General features: G+C 47.7%; 1 protein-coding gene and 1 non-coding gene across 6 annotated transcripts in view; both read right to left on the bottom strand.

Annotated features, from left to right (window-relative positions):
• Window positions 1–6,845, bottom strand: part of KLC3 (kinesin light chain 3) — a 160,251-nt gene extending 153,406 nt beyond the window's left edge. The window contains exon 1 of one of the 5 annotated variants that reach the window (XM_069644674.1): window positions 6,438–6,845. In XM_069644674.1, coding sequence (XP_069500775.1) covers window positions 6,438–6,448 — 11 coding nt within the window. In that variant the 5' untranslated portion in view covers window positions 6,449–6,845. Of the gene's footprint in view, window positions 1–6,283 lie in introns of all 5 variants that reach the window. The other 4 variants (XM_069644677.1, XM_069644678.1, XM_069644676.1 and 1 more) reach the window with 4 other exon arrangements.
• Window positions 6,846–13,222: 6,377 nt separating this feature from the next.
• Window positions 13,223–13,384, bottom strand: LOC138568189 (U1 spliceosomal RNA). Its single transcript, XR_011302546.1, has one exon. It is a non-coding gene; the product is annotated as a U1 spliceosomal RNA (small nuclear RNA).
• Window positions 13,385–18,592: the final 5,208 nt, after the last annotated feature.

Raw genomic sequence — 18,592 nt, 5'->3', positions numbered from 1 at the left:
ACATGCTGACGTGTGGCTCTATCATGCAATTTGTTGTTTTGTAAGTAAACTCTATAAGACATTGTTACTGAAGGCCTTGAAAACAAACTATATGAGCCAAAGTTAGTGATCCTGGGCCCCCACTCCCTCCTCCCAGCCCCCTTTCATAGTCGGTGCCAATGAACATTAGTGTAGGGTATCATTCACGCCCCAGCTGGGTCCACGCTATAGAAAACTCATTACAGACGTGCGCGCACACACACACACACACACCGGCCTGAGCTATGTTATAGGAGTTGGAAGCCGTAAACTGCAGACCACGCGCACGCCTCTGCTGCACGAGTTCACTCACTAAGCAGTTTTGCTGGCTAATTGCTGCCCTGCGGAGGGGGCTCCCCTGTGGGGGCCCCGCCGCTAATCGTTTGCAAACAGATGACTCAGCCAGAGGGCAGTGGCCGATAATGAGCCCAGGTTCCCAGTGCGGATGGAGAGTGTGAAGATGGGGAGAACGCAAGGATTCTCCGAAGGAGGAGGGGAGAGGAACATCTGCCATTACTGAATGGGTGCAGAAGTATATAGCGCCCTGCAGGTCTCTAGGCGCTGCTCGAGATCCCGGATAGTAGACAGCAGACCGCAATCTAGAGCCTGCATAGAGGCTGCAAAACATGCATGTTAGAGAGCAGACTCGCCGGCCGGGTATCTACTGTTCTCAGTGTGTATCGTGTAAACAGGTGGGTAGCGCCGGGAAGTCTCCTCGGCGTGTTCCGTTTCTGCACCACTCATTTTTTGCACTCGTGTTTTGCAATGCGCCGACTTTTGCGCCGTCCTCCCATTGCACAGGAATGTGTCACTGCGCCCTCGTCGATCGCAGTGCATCGCACGTGTTACTTGTATGGAACTTCTAACGTGTTCACGTTTACTGAGGGTTGCAGAGTGATTCCGTGTGAATTGAGGAACTATCGATACCGTTGTGTTGAGGTAGAAATGGTGAGACATCTACTAGCCAGCTGTTATAAACTTGGTGACTTGGGAGGAATATTCTCACCTGGCATGCAATTTGGAAATGGTAATTACGGATCAATTCTGGGCTGTTACTTATGCTGCACAATCTGAGGTACAAATTGGTGCAGAATATTACATTTGGAAGATGTTATGTCTTTACGTCCTTTCTTTCATGCAACATACGTAATCTTATGTAATGTTTTCATATGCTGTGCATGATTGATGTGAAATGAGTAATTTTCTGAAACTGTGTGTATACGGTTTTAATGAATCAATTTGCACAATAAAGATATATATTTTTTTTTAAAAGATCTTCTAACACCCAATTCTGTAAGAGGAATACACCAAAATGGCCTGGTTGGGGGAGGGGGGATGGGAGGTGTGGTGGGGGGAACCGACGCATGCACGTTAAGGGCAGCTTTTGACGTCACACACAAAATGCCTTTGTTGTGGGTTTTCCCTGGTTTGCTCTCTTGTACATATACTGATCATATAGGTGCAATCAGAGGAGGGTGATAGCGCAGGGGCGACGTGATGGTCTTGGAAGCAAGACCACGCACAGCAACAGAGATTCGAATCCGCCTTAAAAACCAATACATTGCAATTATTTTTTTTTTTAATATTCTCGCTAGATCTGTCTTCTGACTGAGAAGTTTATTTTCTATTTCTGGCATAAATGTTTTTTTTTAAATACATGGCTGTCAGGCTATAGTTGCTTTTAATAAGGCGCTTAATACCGTGGATAAAGGAAACGCCCCTTCGGGTCAAGTCAGCCCGCCCCACGCGCTTCTCAGGAGCTGCCCACAGTTTGAGCTAATAAACCACGTGCACTTTTGCGCTGCTTAAGTGCAAAAGTACAACATATCTGCTCATTGTTTTAAATATCAAAAATACTCGAAACGTTTTTCAAAATTGCTCATGCAACGCAGAACACCAAGGGGGCCAAAGAAGGCGCGTTATAGCTCATCGTGCAGAATCGGGGCCCAGAACCCCCTGTAAACTGACCTCAGGATTGGGGTGCTTCCTGAAACTAGTGAGTCTTGCTCATTTCCAAGCGTGAGCGATTGGGTCACTTTCTCACAGGGCCTTCCGGAGAGTGCGGGGGCCTGAACCCCAAGCAGGGGACTCTCGGCAGGGACAGCGAGGAGGAAAGAAGAGCTTGTGATGCGCGTATGGGATGAGTTGGTTCTTGTTGTGCGCCCTTAAGCCTCCGGGTCCCTGGTTGCCCGGTATATATGTAAAGCATGGTGGGCATACTCGAGAGCAGCTCCGTGCATGACCGTGAGAGGTAGCAAGCCACGCCTAAATGCAAATACGTGTCCCCGCCTGATTGTGTGGGCCTGTAAATAAGTGCAGAGCTATGTATGTGCATGAGTGAAGTGTGATTACCGTGGGGAGGGAGCTAGGCACAGCAGTGAAATGTGCATTATCTGAAAAAACCCCAAAAAGGAGTGCTTCCTTAAATGGGACTATTGGCATACATTGGCTTAACCATCCTGGACATGTTTTGTTACGCTGGCCTTATTGCACAATGGGCAAAGCCAATATGAACCTGTTCTTACGTGCAGATACCTGTTATATCAGCAGACCCAGCATGGATAAGTGTAATTTGGGCAATAACAACATTACTGTGTATTTAGGTGGAAATACTGGCATATATTGGGGCATGTACCCTAGTCATTTTTTTGTTACACTGCTATTATTACTTCATCATGGGAAAGTCTATATAAGCACGTCCATATGTGGGGATACTGGTATTGTCAACCAGGGGTGGACTGGGAACCAAAAGAAGCCGTGGAAATAATGTCCAAAGTGGCCCCATATTACACATTTTCAGCACGCCCAACCCTTTTCCTATGGGAAATAAAACAGGTTACCAAAAGAAAGAGGCCAAGGAGGCAGAGGCCTACTGGGAAATCTCCAGAGTTCCCTATATGCCAGTCCACCCCTGTTGCCAACATGTACATTGTTTTTCACACAGGCTACATTATGTAAAGTGTGCTTGCGGACTCTCGAATGGGTACCTTCCCCAAAGAACAGGGCATTTAGCCGTGTTGGTTCTCGCAGAGGGGCCCCGATGGCTATTTTTTGTACATTATGGACAAAGCAAATATGAGCGTAATCTAAAGTGGGAACACTGCCATATATTGGTGCAGTCAGCATGGACATGTTTTCTCTTAGCTGCATTATTTATTTATTTACATGTATTTATTCCCGGCAGGCAGCAGGGTGCGGCAAGAACACATGCAACAGTAAATAAGGCACAAGACAACCTATAAGGACAGAGATCAGTCGTAGGTAATCTACTCAAACAGACGTGTTTTTAATTTCTTGCGAAAGGATGGTACCTTTTTCTCCAGATGAAAAACTAAGGGCAGGAGATTCCATGCTCTGGCTGCCAGAAGAGGAAACAACCTACCATTGCCCCTGACCCCATTAGGTCTTTGGCTGGCCAGCAGCTGACAATTGCCTTTTGGGCTGGTAGATTGTTAATCTGTACTCTGGTGCCGAACAATAAATAGACTTGTGTACCAGGACAAGGGTTTTAAACTGTACTCTGGCCTTGACAGGGAGCCAATGGAGATTTTTTCAGGGCTGTGCGATAGGCTCACCGCGGGGCACTTTTTTAGGATGCGAATTGCATCATTCTGGATTACCTGTAGTTCTTGAATGCAACTCTTAGATGCACCACCCAAAAGGGCGTTAGAGTAGTCATGTCAAGATAGGCCCGCTGCTCTAGCCAGTGTTTCACAACTCTTCTCACAAATCAACGGGCAAGTAGTAATGTGTGTTTTGTACTGTTCCACTAACCTGAGCTTCCAAGCTAACAGAGTGGTCAAGACACGTGCCCATGGTTTTTACTCATTTTTTGAGGCAAGATGTTACAGCCATCCTACACAAAAGCGGCATATTGGGGATCCCACTTGGACCTCATGAGCGTAGAGCCGAAAAGAAGCAGTTGATGAGGCACATCCAGTGCTTGGTCACCTACTGCTTGACAGGGTTAAAAAATGGAGTTCAGTTTCATGGAATTCTGGTCATAATCCCCTTCTAGTTTCAGCAGGAGCCGAGTGCCATCAGCATAGTTAGTGAAATGAATACCCACACCTGCCAGCAAGTCACGAAGGGGTTTCGTGTATACACTGAACAGAGCAGGGGACAGATGCACTCCCTGGGGTGCTCCAAATATTATGGGAGTACTGTCAGAAGAGGCATCTCCCCGACGCACCCAGAAATCCTGCCTGTCAGAAAAGATTGGATCCGCGTGAAGTCTTTATCTAAACATGTGCTGATTCTTTTCAGCTGGGATAGTAAGACACTGCGGTCCACCACATCAAAATGGCCGATAGGTCAAGCAGCACCACCAAACCACAACCACCACAGCAGCATTCTGAGCAAAAACAAGAGCCTGTTCTTATGCAGCACTACTGTCATATACTTTCAGAGCCAGTATGAACATGCCCTCTTCCACTGACAGACTACTGGCATATATTGTTAGCAAAGACATCAATAAAATGGCTTGCAAGCTGCTCCTGCCAGTGACCTGGCATCTTTTTTTTTCATCTGTCACCCTGCAAAACTGATTCTAAATTGTATTACATACCCAAGTTTCCATAACAAGTGTGCTGTAAAAGGCACCATTTAACCAATTATGTTTTAACAGTTTCCAGCGGTACAACCTTCACCCCTCCTCTTCCCCCCAACTTGCCGTCCTTGTTTGGTTGGGGGTCCCTCGCTATGCTTGGCCGCTCACGCGCATTCCTGTGCAATTTTGACTCCCTTCAAATGAAACGATTCCGAGGCTGCTCCTGTTAATCAGTCTTTCCCTCAGCTGCGCACTGGCTGACTAGGTTTTTCGCTTGGTCAGTTACACGCTTACCGGCTCAGGCAGTGAGCGGCTGCCCGACACGTCATTTTAGTTCCTGACTCGTCGCGGTACCCATGCACGCACTCTTCCGCTCGATGGAGGGGGCCCCGGTATGTGCGCCGAGGCTGAGCTTAGAATGGAAAACAATAGCTAAACATGTCACATTACACTGCCTCCGAAGGCACACACACAGGCGGGCCCCTTTCCCAGAACATCGCAGCGTGACACTGTGAATGGCCAACTACAGGTCAGGTGGGGCCGGCAGAAGTCATGTGGGGGCTGCGTAGTCCTCAAAACACATATCACACACAGTCCAGGCCTTCCAGGAGGGGAATTTGGTCCAGTGCATTAACGTGGAGTCAAGGGACACTGGGCCTGATTTTCAAATCGTTAACCAATGATATTTTCCCAATGGTACTGCTTTGTAAATCAGGCTTACAGAATCTTATCAGGGGATTGAGCGAGCTGTGTGATCCTGGGCAAACCGCAGCACCAAACTACACAGGCGTTTCCTTGTCTCAAAGAAGAGGACATAAAGCGTGTTATGGGTATGCAGGCAGGACAGCAAACGGACATCTGCGGTGACTGGGAATAAAACAAAGTGCCTTACATAAAAGGTGAGTTTAGTCAGACTTTCGGAATCCCCTCCATTCGTGGAGTTGCGCACTGCCCTCCGTGCGCGCACTATTCGCACTTTGCTATACAGCGTAATGCCCCGCGTGCCACAGTGCAATTTACAACCCGACCCCGGGTACTTGTCCCATCCTTACGTTTACTCTCCGCGTGGCAGGCGGCAAGCGCCTTCACTCCAGCAGCGACAAAAAGGACACGTACGGGGCGCATAATATATCACCCCCCCCAGCCCCCACCACCTCGAAGGATGAGCTGGCGCGCTCCCTCTCGGGCCACGGCGCGGGGGGCCGCGCCATAATGCGAAGTCTGCACTAGCAACCCGGACAAAATGAAACACATTTCCCGATCAAGCAATTCGCCGTCCACCCCCTCACTAATTAATTTTCCCAAACGTGGCCTGTCTCTGAGCATTATTATTACACATATACCACAGAACGACGTGACAGACATACCACAGAGACGATTAGGTTTGCGGGAGGCTAATTACACATTAAATAGCACACCAGACACAGAAGATGTTTGAGCGCCCTAGAAGCAGATCCTGTCCCCCGACTCAGACCCCAGTTACACCCCAGCATCTAACCCCACCCACCCCAGCGATATACAGGTGCCGAACACCCCACGAAGGAGCAAGCTCAGCAGACATCTCCACCCCCCGCCCCCTTCTCTTGTAAGTTTGTTATCTGGAAGAGCGGCCAGAAGAGCTGCGAGAAACGCATCTAGTCGCTCCATCAATACCCCCCCAACCCATCTTCCCTGGTACCCTAGCTCCATCCCTCGGACAGCGCCCGTGGTTCCTACCTTAGCTTCTCTTGTTGTTTTCTCACCTGCCAGTGACACCTCCCACAATGCACCGGGGCACCTAACCCCAGCCTCTTGGTTGCCCCGCGAGGCCATCTTGAGCGTGGCTAGCCGTCTCACCTTGGGCACGGTTCGGAGGAGCTCGGGTACCCACCTACCAGCCATGATGGAGGTGGCGGCGGGCTGCCATTGGTTGCCGTGAAGGGATGCGAAAGAGCTCAGGGCATAGGCTTGGTCGCTTCTCACTTCGAGTCATGGTGCTGCTCCCACACCCTCCCTCGCCAACAGCCTGTCACTGCTTGCGGTATGTGGGGAGCAGGAGGCTCAGGGCGGGGCAATCCGCTTTTAGAGCAGCCAAGCCACAATTGTCAACATGGGAGGGGGAGGGACGTCGAGCTGGCATTGGCCCAGGAGACACGCTCAGACTGCGCGGCACAGTGCACGCTGTTCATGAATGCGTGAAGGTGTAAAACAGACACACCGGGGAAGCATGCGGAAAGCGAACAGCACCGCCCCATTGGAATGCTGGGTGAGGTCTGCGACTGAGCAGGAGGTGGGCTGCCATCTCTCTCCAAAGACGCCTCCACCTGTCGCCAGGAATCGTGAGGGGAGGAGGGTGTTTGTCACCTTTCCCTAGGGATGATGGAGGAAGTTTGCGTCCTTTCTCAAGGGATGCTGGGAAACAGCTGCACCTGCTTCTAAGGATACTGGGAGAAGTGATGTCTGCTTTCAGGGGTGCCATGGGAGTTCTTTAACCTATCTCCCGAGATACTGGGGCGTGGGGGCGGGTGGGTGCGCCATTGTAAAACGCTTCTGTGAATCAGGTACCTAGTCTGCAGAGGAAGGTTGGGAGGTATTCCAACTGCCACTTGAAAACGTGTACAGTTCTGCTCCCTTTCTTCAGCCCCGGACTGGATTCTGCTGCTTGATGCAACGCTGGCCCTCGGCTCCCACGCACAAGAACAGCAACCAGGAAGCACAGAGTGTTCCCTGCACATGCTTGGAGGAGCTGGAGCGCTTTGTTAGCTATGCCCCAGGCCATCTGAGTGTGCAGGGAGGCACAGGAGCGCCCATTTACACACATGCAGAGGTGCCGTTCGCAAGCCTGACGGTCCAATTGGCCAAGGCTGGGGAAGCAAAATGCCCCCTGCCTTGCATGGTCCATAAAACACGCTAGCAAGGGAACACAACTGTCCAAGAGAAACTCCGTTTCCCGTTGAGAGTGAATGCCAGCCCAGGAGAGCACACAGAGCGGCAGCAAGCTGCCGAGAGAGCGCTCACAGTTTTTACTGGGCTGGCTCGGCTCCTCCACCCGTCGTCCATTATGGATGAGCTGTCCCCAGGTCCCAACCATCTAAATCGAATATCTAAAGCTGAAAAGGTTAAACCTTCAATTTCGGTAGACCACCTCTGGATCCTCTAATGATAATAAAAAGATACATTATTTTCTGCTGGAATTACTATTCCTTGTTAAAAGTGGTCTAGTCAACTTTCTCGAAATGTGTCTTTAGTGGCTACATAGGAGTGAATAGTGCTCTATATTCTCCCTTCTCTCCACTCGTAATTGTGTGGACTTGGGAGTCATGCCAAAATAGGGATGACCTTGTGAAATACCCCAGGCAGGGCTACAGTTTGGGGCCAGGGGCTAACAGACCCCGCGAGGGTGCGTTGCGTAGGCGGAATGGGTCCCACCTCTGGCAATAAAAGGCAGGTTACACCGAAGAGTGCGAACACCAGGGAATTAACCAACATCTTTGTTCAGGTAATAGATTTATTATTGGCAGAGAAGTAAAAATATTGCTGGGAGAGTATGTTAGTCACACTGGAAACCTGGGTTTGTCTTCACTGGGCTGCAGGCACAAGGCAGGGCATCAATGGCAGGCATACAGGCTAGGCACACCCACTTTCCTGGGTCTCTGGGAACTGAGGAGTACCATTGGATGCAGGCGGGAGGGTGGAGAAGGGACACCAAGGGAAGAAGGTGTTAGGCAGAAACCTGTGCAGTTCCCTCTGGGACCACTGCAAAAGATTTAAGACTACAGGTGGTTGGCAGTAAACCCAATTGGTAGCAGTCTGTACCACCCAGATTTACCTGGTAGCTGTGGCTGAGCAGTCAGACTTCTCTCAAGAAGAGTTAGGCAGTATACAGAGTATTCACAATAGGTCAAAAAAACACAATAGAACAAGCAAACACTGACCAGAGCTTGGTGTAAAAGAGATATAATTATTTATTTAAAAACACATCTAGTTAAACACACTGGCACTAATATCAAGCAGTTCAAAAACACGGTCACTAAAAGATATACACTCCCTTCAACGATTATTAGACAAGTCTTAAGTCAAGCAACACTTATTTTCAGACAGCGGTGAGCGCTTCACGAAGATGGCACTCTAATAAATCGGTTTAAAAGGGAGGGAAAGGCAGAGCAAAGATAGAAACAGATCACAACACTTTCGGAAGAACACAGTAGGAGAAGAAGGCAGGTTAAAACCGTAAAGTCAAAGTCAACAAGGCCGGACCCACTTTAAGAGGCTCCGGACGAAATGTGTCCAAGGTCACACGGTTGAAAGTGCCCAAAAGTCTCGCAAAAAGTTCAGAAAGCGTTGGACCAAAAAGAAATGGATCAGTTAGATGGTCAAGGCGGCCAGCCCAGTCCAGAAGGTTAAGGGATTATTGTTACCTTGTAGCAATCTTTAGAAAGGGAGGCCTGGTGGACACAGTACCTTAAAATGGTGAGAACGCTCCAGCGGGGGCAGTTGTTCCTGGCAGCAGGTGCAAGTCGGTGCTTCGTCCGGGGGAAGAGAGGATCTCGTCGGGGAGGAAAGCAGGGGTCTGTTACACTGCCAGGGAAGAAACCAGCCGCGGAGTTCTCAATCAACAGGAGCGGTCCTTTTATTCGCGGTCCAGTGGTAAGTGGCTATCTGGTTGCCGGGGTGCTTGGCACGGGCAATTCGACCACAAGACGTACTGGGATGCGAGAAAAGAAGGTAAACTGGTTGTGCCCACCAGTCAAGGGAAGAAGATTCTCCAGCCGGGAGATCTCCTCTGTCGTTGGGAAGTGGTGAGTCGGTTCAGCAGGGCTCCACCGGTGGTATTGTCGTAGCAGGTCGGCTCAGCTTCTCCCTCGTCAGATTTTCAGGTCCTGTGGCGACTTCTGAAGTTCCAGTCCCAAAAGCCCTGCTTTTATGCAGCACACCCCCATTCACTCAGCCTAGCTGTCAATCAAACATGACTTGGGCCAATCACACAAGAGTGCGACTTGAGTTACCAAGGTAACTCAGTCCAGGGTGCATAAACCCCCTCCCACACCCCCAGTGGTACCCAGACAGAGTGGCATCACTTTTGGAGGCTTCTGTGGAGAAGCTCGCCAAAAAGTGGAACAAAGGGCTCAACCTTTGGTTTGGAGTTACAGAGGCGAACACAAACACCATTTTAAAACCGAGTTCTGGCAGAAAATACCAACCGGTGAATTAATATTAAATAAATAAACCGACGGTATGTTAGAGGCCATGTTAAAAAGTATTAGCCTCGAACAATGAGAAAATCCCATAGAGATATATTCGCGGTTGAATATAAAAAGTAGTATCCACTGCCACCAGCCAAAACTAGACAAGGGGGGACGGGACAGTGCCCCCTCAAACAACAGACCCAGGGGCAATCAAATTGCCCCTACCAGTACGTCCACAATATGATGGTTTGTACTGGTTCTGTTAGTAATTTGGGACTAATAAAGCCAATGGTGACTTTACATGCCCTGGGAGACAGTAGTCAGTCCCAGGGTATGGAGTCTATGGTGGGGGGTCACTATGACATCCCGGTGTTACTGCACAGAGGGTGCTGTGTAACACACATAAAAAACATATGAGACCCTATGGAGTAAAAGACCCCATAGCCCATGAAACACATTAACATTCAAAGGAACACCATAAATCATGTCCAAGAGTGGGAGAAAAAGAGTCTCACTCTTGGCAGGAGAAAAAAACAAACTCCAGAAATCCAGCAAAGCTGCTGGGGGACTCACTAGGTTAGGAAATTCAGCCTAAACAGAGAATTCTCCCTAACAGAAGGGAAGGGTTAGAGAGAGAAAAGCTGAGTGGGGTGACTGCTGGGAAGGTAAAGAGAGGGCGAGAGGGACTGGTGGAGGGGAGAGTGTGAAGAAAGAATGGGCAGCTGTGGAGCAAGAAAGAGAGTGTGGGGAGTGAGAAAATAGCCGGTGGGGAAATAGTGGGACAGGGGCCATAAGGGGCTAGTAGCGAGGGTGGGGGCTGATAGAAAGGGGAGAGACTTCGGCCAAGGGTGGCGGAACGACAGGCAACACACTCAATGGGGGGTGAAGAGAGAGGGAGAGAGATACAGAGAGAGAGAGAGAGAGAGAGAGAGAGAGAAAGAGAAAGGGAGAAAGGGGTACAAAGAGAGAGAAAGAAAGAGAGGGCAAAAGAGAGATACAGAGAGAAAGAAAGAGACAAAGAGAGAACAAGAGTGAGAAAGGAAGACAGAGAGGAGAGAAAGACAGGGAAAGAGACAGAGAAGGCAAACAAAAGAGATTATGCAGCCCGGAGGCCTACTGGTGGCAAAATAGAGCAGGTTGGGAAGAAAGCGGAACAGCAGGAGGGAAAGGGGAGAAAGATAAGGCCAGACAGGGATAAGAGTAACTGCTAAAGGGCCTCCGCTGCTTGTCTGCCCCCACCAATGCATCCAGTACACCATTGCCAGACACCAAAAAGTGAGTCCTTAGGTCCTCTGTCCACATGCTTATAAGGCTGTTGCTTCCCCCCTCCAAAGCCCGTCCACACCCACCCCCATGATGAACAAATCTGTTCTCAGGGTCCAGTGAGGCTTTGTGACAGGAAAGGGCAAGAAATTACAGGGTGTCGAGCAAGTGGGCAATCACCTGCATGACAAGTGCTCGCTCCACAGCAGTCGCTTCCTCCATCCCGAGCCCACCCACATCCATCCCCATGATGAACACAGACGTTCCCAGGGTCCAAGGAGGGTTGGTGAAAGGAAATGGCACAACATCACAGCGTATAGGGCAAGTGGGCAATCACAGGCAGGGATTGTTAGATTTCTCTTACTGGGTATGGGAGGAAATTGGAAGGAAGAGATGAAAGGCCCAGCATGGACTGCAGATTACTCTGGCTGTAAAGCTGGCAGCTGTTGTACGTTCTGGGAACACGTTTCGTTTTTCAGTGGGTGGGTTGGGGGTGGGTTGGCCAGGTTTAGGGGACACAGAGTGGACTAAACACAGTAGCAGGAACTCAACACAGGTCCACATAGAAAGGCAGGGACACACACTCTCACTCTTAGGCCTCATTAAAACTTTGGTGGTATCTCTGCTGTAAAACCGATGATATACCTCCAGACTGTATTACTGTTACTGCCACTTGGTCCGCCGGTATTACTGCCAGATCACATGTGGTGGTAGGCAGTGTTAGTCACCTATAATTGGAATCCATAAGACTCCATGGGTGATTTCGGCAGTATTACCACCAGCAGTCATTCTGCCAGCGGTAATATCACCAAAGTGGCCACTTTTGTGTGGTAATGTGACCAAAATACCTCCAGCTTCTTGCTGGAGGTTATTCTGTTAGTCTGAAAAACCCAAAGCGCTAACCGTTGTGTTGCCCTCCTTGGGCAACCACGGTCTTCAGACAAACTTGGACAATCTCCAATTGGGGTGTGGATCACTATACACCCCCTTTTGACTGCATTCATATCAGGCCCTATGTGCAATGTGTTCTAATAACATACACCTATCTTACTACCGTGGGCAATAACAAATAACATTAAGACACAAAGAAAACACAAAGAATCGTTTCAATTTATAACACTGGGATACATTAATTTATATCACACACCTAAGCATATTGCATGACAATGCAGGCAGTCCTAATGCTATGTCTAATTTGCACCTTTTATACTTCTGGTGCAAAGCTACCATGCAGTAACTATGTAAGCCTCTCAGGTTTCTAATGTAAGCCTGTGCTGCAAGTGTGTGGTTCTAATGCAATCTAATGCAAGCGCTAGCATCCATCTCCTCCATGGGCAAATCCACCCCAAATCCACACCATCACTCTTAACCAGGCTTGTCCAACTTTTTTGAATGTGGGGCCAACGCATTAACTTTTTGTCACCCAGTGGGCCGGCGAGCCAAAAGTCAACAACCTCACCCAAAGCAGTATATTAAAAAGCGATATTGTGTGACCTTTGACATAATAGCATCACAGGCAGTGATAGCCATGCAGTCCCAAAGATAGGTTTTGGTGTCATGGGCAGTGATCAAAGGTTAGTTGCTTGTGATTTCTTTCAGTGTCTATGTGTTAATATTTCTCTGAAATAGTGGGGGCGACCGAGCGTAGCGAGGGAGCTACAAGGTTCTAGGGAGGGTTTGGGGGGTTCCCGCCCAAGAATATTTTTTCAAAGATGGGGTTGAAATGGTGAATTTTACAGCAGAAAAGGTGACCAAAAAGCCACAAGTTTACAATCAGTTCTAAAGGGGAACATGAAAATTCCATGTCACCAACAGCAGAAAAGAACATTTTACAACACACCACATTTTAATGATCAATGTGTCCACAGTGTAAGACAGCACTGTCACTGATGTAACACATTGTCATGCTGGTTGTACCCAAAATATGCCCCTGTAGCAACATGTCTATGCTGGCTGTTCCCAATTTAGGCCAGCATTGTCCTGTACAAAGCATGATTGATGCTGCCTGAGCATGTGCAGTGTGCCCAATACATATGGCAGCTTATCTCTGTAATACACATTACTTCTGTGGTGATGAAAGAAGCATAATTCAATTCAACAGATAAAATGTGGAAAAGTGATCACCCAAAGGTGAACCTAATTGAAGAAACGCAATGTGAGCACAATCTTAAAGTATGCAACCTAGCAGGCCTATTTCACACTTTACCTTTTCTTTCACCAATAAATCAGGGGGAGAGCGCGAACGCAGTCCCCCACTACCAGAAATAATGCAGTCGTGCATCCCGCATTTGGGAACATAGCAGGGGTCAGCAAATCCGATGTGCAATGGGTAAGCCTCACCGTGGGAGATCTGCCCTTGAGATCAGATTCTCCCCTGCCAGGTAAGTATGAGTTGCATGCAAGAGGGCAGGGGTTGGGTCAGTTCTGGGAAGCCCCGCTAAGCGAGGGTGAGAAGGCAGGCCCTGACCCAGCCCCAACCCCGCACCCCCCCCGGGAGCTCTGAGCATCTGCAGCGCTGCCTGTCCCGCGTGTAGGGGGAAGCTCCAGTAGGCAGGCCGAGCCCAGCAGAAGAGCACATTGTAGCGCAGTTCCTTTCTCCCATCAGGCCCTGCTCGGCCCGAGATTTGTATAAATAGCAGGATGGCTCGAGCAGGCCTGTTGCAGTCTGCCCACTGGCCTGTCGGCCCCACACGGGCCATGGCCCTCCTGAGCAGAGCTGCTCAGCGCTGGCCCCATTGACACCATCATAATCATCCTGGACCTCGACGCTCCACCACCCCTGAATCTCAGAGTTCTGCTCAATGACAATGCTGAAGCTTTGACATCTTTGCCGTAACCATGTGTCGTGTTGTGTCAGCCGAGCCTGCACAGCGCCAAAGGCAAGTATTCCCTTTGATTGGGATCACTGCTGCATGGGTATTAAGCGCGTTATAAATAACCTATCATATCAGATCATATCATAGATCACAGATAAAGATCATAAGCAACTTCCAGAAACCTTGGCAGGTGGTCCACTGAGGCCCATTTGCAGGTTGCAGTGTGTTATTGGGGCACTACTAGGGTAACATATTGTGCTGTACATGTGGTATTCGCCATGCTTTGATACCCCACTTGCCACATCCATAATGTTTAATGTACTTGGTATAATGCATGGACATTTTCATTAATCCGCACTGTGCTTAGAGGTAAATGTAACTGAGCTCCCGCTGTTCTTCTTTGTCTCGAGACGAGGAAAAAAGCACTGCAAAGGTTAAGTTTCTCAGCTGATAAAGGTTCATCTTCGGTGACATTCGCAATTCAAAAGAACGATTTTTGGGGCAGACAGGCTGTGTCACCGCAACCCCTGCTAAACATATGTCCAGAGATGACAAACCTTGAAAGTAACTCTGCACAATGGCCCTCTGAGCAGCGGCCCACGGCTAATCAGGGTTCAGGAATCCATTGTGCTGCCCACGCCGAGAGGAACTCCTGCACGGCACCTGTCCACATAATCCTTCGCCCGGGCCAGCACTCTCTTCTCCTCACCTCACCACCTCCTCCCTTCATCTCGGCTCGCCTTTTGCCCCTCAGAGCACCATGCAAGAGAGGAACGGGCATGTCTGGGCCAGAGCCCGTTCCTCTCTTGCATGGTGGGTTATACTTGCCTGAAATGGGATATTTAAATTCAAAGTAATTGCTACTATATTAATCCCATTGTTCATAGTTTGTGGGAGTACTGGGCAATTGTATGGACCTGCACTCACTGAAAATGAATGGTATTCCCGAGGTAACCCTCACTATGCCGTGATACAAATTAGTCTCTCCTTACTCCATCATCAAGTTCCAAGATCTTCTTGACAAATGTATTTATTTATGCAATGTTTGTCGGATATCCGACAAACATAGCATAAATAAACAAATTAACGCTTCGTGGCTGAGGACTGTAACTACTTCTGTTGACCCCATGGGGTTTTTTTTTTACTCAAGAGTTGTCCAACATACGGCCTCGCGGGCCACATAAAATGGCTTGGCGGGCCGCATTGTGGCCCGCGGGCCGTATGTTGGACAACCTTGCTCTAAACAATCCCTGTATGGTTTCCCCTTCTCCCCTTAGCTCTGTGTGTGTGTGTGTGTCTGCTTGTATCAATCAATTTAAGGCCTAGGCCAAACATTACTTCCCATTCTGCATGTGCCAGGTCAGTCAGTATCTGCCTCTCAAGATCAGGTCACTCGAACTCCCAAGCTCTCTCTCTGCCTCATCAATCTCATCAAGGCCCATCAGTCTGCTGCACCAAGCACCATCTCCAGCCAACTCTCAATCTCTGTGGCTCTCCCCAACTCTAGTGCAGTCCCACTCTTGTGCAGCCTCCAGCAACCAACAACTCCAGCCCATTCTAGCCTCCTGGTTATAGTGTTCTATGACGCACAGAATGTCTAAGAATGTCTCTCCCTCAGCGTTTAGCAAAATGCCTGTCAGTCTGCTGTTTGCGTGTGTGTTACTTGCACGGAATCTCCTGTCGTGTGCTATCAGCGTGACCTCATATCTCTTTGCCTTGGCCTTTCGAGTATGTTGTGAAATACATCATCTATTCACTGTTCATACCATTCTCTCCCCTGTAGGCATCACTCTGTATTACAAAAGCACTTTTAGGCCCCGTTCTTAAAGCACCTCTTCTGTGTGAAAATGCTTCCCTCTCTCCTGTCTACCCACTCCATTGGCCTCAACCCTCGTGTTCTTTCCGCGAAGCAGACCAGCCAAGCTGATAATCTTCCTTCTCTCTATCTGTGTTCCTGCCAAGCAAATGTTTACAAATACCTTCTCAGTGTACCCTGTTAACTCATAACAATTCTCCGCACTGAGCCAGTGGCGCAGGCAACTCTGTCTCTCCATCAGAAAATGGATCATAGGCCTTGTGTTTCGTTCTGAATGCTTCCTAGTGTTTACCGCAAATCTCTCATACTATAAAGCAAACTAATTCTAAGTGCCTCAACATACATACATACCTGTGTGACAGCGTGTCAAACATATCTCTAATGTGTCTCTGCAAAGCATCCATGTGTGTCATTCTAAATGTCTCTCCATGGCATTTCAAATATGCCACTGTGTGTGTCATTACAGGCCTAATGTTTCTCTCAGCCTAAGCGCTATTTCTAATGCAAGCATGAATACATAGCATATCATGGTGAGTATATATCGTGTCTCTAAAACACTACATGGCACTTCAAATATATGGCAAGTGTCATTCTATTGCAAATGGCAAAAGTGCAAAGTGGCAGCATGTTTCTTTATCATTCTAAATGCATATTGCAAATGCAGCAGTCTAATATGTGATTGGGTAATGGTGATTCTAACAGAGGCTACTTATGATTTCATCATAATGATAACAATCCCAGGCTTCTCATTTTATCCAATTCCACAATTCCTTCACCTTTTCCCCAAACCCGTAGTTGGGTGGTGCAATAATGTGTCAGTAAACGGTATTACCGCCAATTTTTACCACACCGCCCAACTTGTAATGAGGCCAAATGTCTGCTATCCATACAGTGCAGGAACACAGGATAAACAGTGGGCAGTGTGCCAGGAGTCAAGTAACTACAGATATCATAAAGTAACAGTACACAATGCAGTGAGCAGGCAATGTTGAAACCAAGTACAGTGAAGCGCCAATGTAGTAACCAATTAAAGAGTGATCAGGCTTCTGTCGTGGACAAAATCCAAACACATGAGACCACGGAAGCACTTGGCAGAAATAAACCACAAGTACAGGAAATGCAGTCCGGTCTTGTCATAAACAAAACAGAAACTGTAGTCAGGGGCGAGTGTGTAGATTCATAGGCAGGGAAAGAAAACATATAGTGTGAGATTAAAGTACATTTGGTAGAAATGAAACATCACACAATACATTGGTAAAATGAAATAAAAAAAAAATACAGAATAAACTCAAGTGACATACATGTGAAGGGTGACTAGGGTCCTCACGTGGAGACTGCCATTTCCACAATTGATACTTGGGTTGTCTTCTCCACCTCTTTTGTCAATCATTGAGTGGAAGTAGGTTTAATCTATCCAGTGATACCACACTCCAGCTCTCATATGTTCCAATATTATTTGCATATGAAGGATCATTGTGGGGTCAATCAGCAGAGTAAAGAAGTTCAGTGCGCTCCTCTGGATATGTACCTCCCGATCCTCGGAATGTGCCAAGAGGTGAGTATCTTCGTTGATTTTGTAATCAAGGGATGCTATCTGATTTTGGGGAAAGAAGCTATCTCTGCATTCCTAAGTACATTGATCCTGATCTACTCCTGTCATCCTCCACGTGGATAATAGTTGTTAATGTAGGGAGAAAATGTCCCGTAGTGCAGGTTTCACCATGGTGTTAGGCACCCCTGCATTCAGTTGCTTTATACAGGCCCCATGTGGAGGATTGAAACTCAATAGTGAGGCCTACATTTTAGATGAAAATCATAAGCAGAGAACCCACGCCTCCCTGGGTTTGTAATTACTCAGACAAAATCTTTTCTGAGGAGCCTCAATTTCCATGTTATCAGCATAACCAAAATCAAAGTCCAATCAAACATAGAGTAGGTCCTTTTCCAAATACCACTTCATAATACGCATGTGTGAAAAGCATTCATTATATGTTTGCGCTTGCACATTAAAATCCATTCCAGCTATCGCATAGTACCTGATATATCGCAAAAGAGCCTTGCCTAACACACACTTCACTCTACGGGTTCTATAATGTTGCTGCAATAGTCATCTCTGTTAGCAATAGAACTGTTGTGTACATTTTATCAACTATCTGCATGCAATTTGATGCTCCACTGCTCATGTTTCTTCAGTCTGCCGAAGGCTTCGAAGCCATAACACATGGCAATAGGCTTAATACATATACAGTATAACATTTGTAGAAGTGGGTCCAGATTCCCAATAGCATCAAAGAAACAATACTAAATAATGGAGTACTCAAAGTGCATGGTAAAACCCAGCTTTATTCAAAGCATAGAATCTTGGCCGGGTACAGCATATAAGCAACTCTCCAAATACAATGAGTGTGAGCGGATTTTGTACTACAAATAGATCAGCAATGACATCATACTACGATTTAAGTTACAAAACATATGAGGGGTTAGGATTGGTTAATACCTTGAGATACATTTAGATTACTTAAGTGTTAATTTTCTCATTAGGTTACAACTATTTAATGGCTCCTCCTGAGCCCAGCCCATTACAGATAATATGTTCACTATATCATTATATTTGCCACTCATTGGCTGACATTATTCATCAAAGGCGGTATGGCAAGAGGGATTTCTATTGGTTGGCTCAATGCTCACCAACCATGGGCATTTTTGACAAGATGTCACAATATGAGAGACAAATATTTATTTATTCACTTATAAAGCCCAGTAAACCCGGAGGCATCAAGGTGCTGTTACATAACCAGTTACACATGCTTGAAAAGGCAAAACGTATGACTGAGAAGGTGCAGGAGCCAAATAAGCAGCCACCATGTGTGGTTATGCGAATAGCCATGTTTTTAATGCTTTCATGAAGACCCAGTAAGAGTTCTCCGCTTTCAAGGATGGGGCAGCAGGTGCCACTGTTTTGCTG

Source organism: Ambystoma mexicanum, chromosome 2p (assembly GCF_040938575.1).
Source record: "Ambystoma mexicanum isolate Mex_15411 chromosome 2p, UKY_AmexF1_1, whole genome shotgun sequence".
Taxonomy (NCBI): Eukaryota; Metazoa; Chordata; class Amphibia; order Caudata; family Ambystomatidae; genus Ambystoma; species Ambystoma mexicanum.
This window is presented reverse-complemented; position numbering and strand designations above follow the sequence as displayed.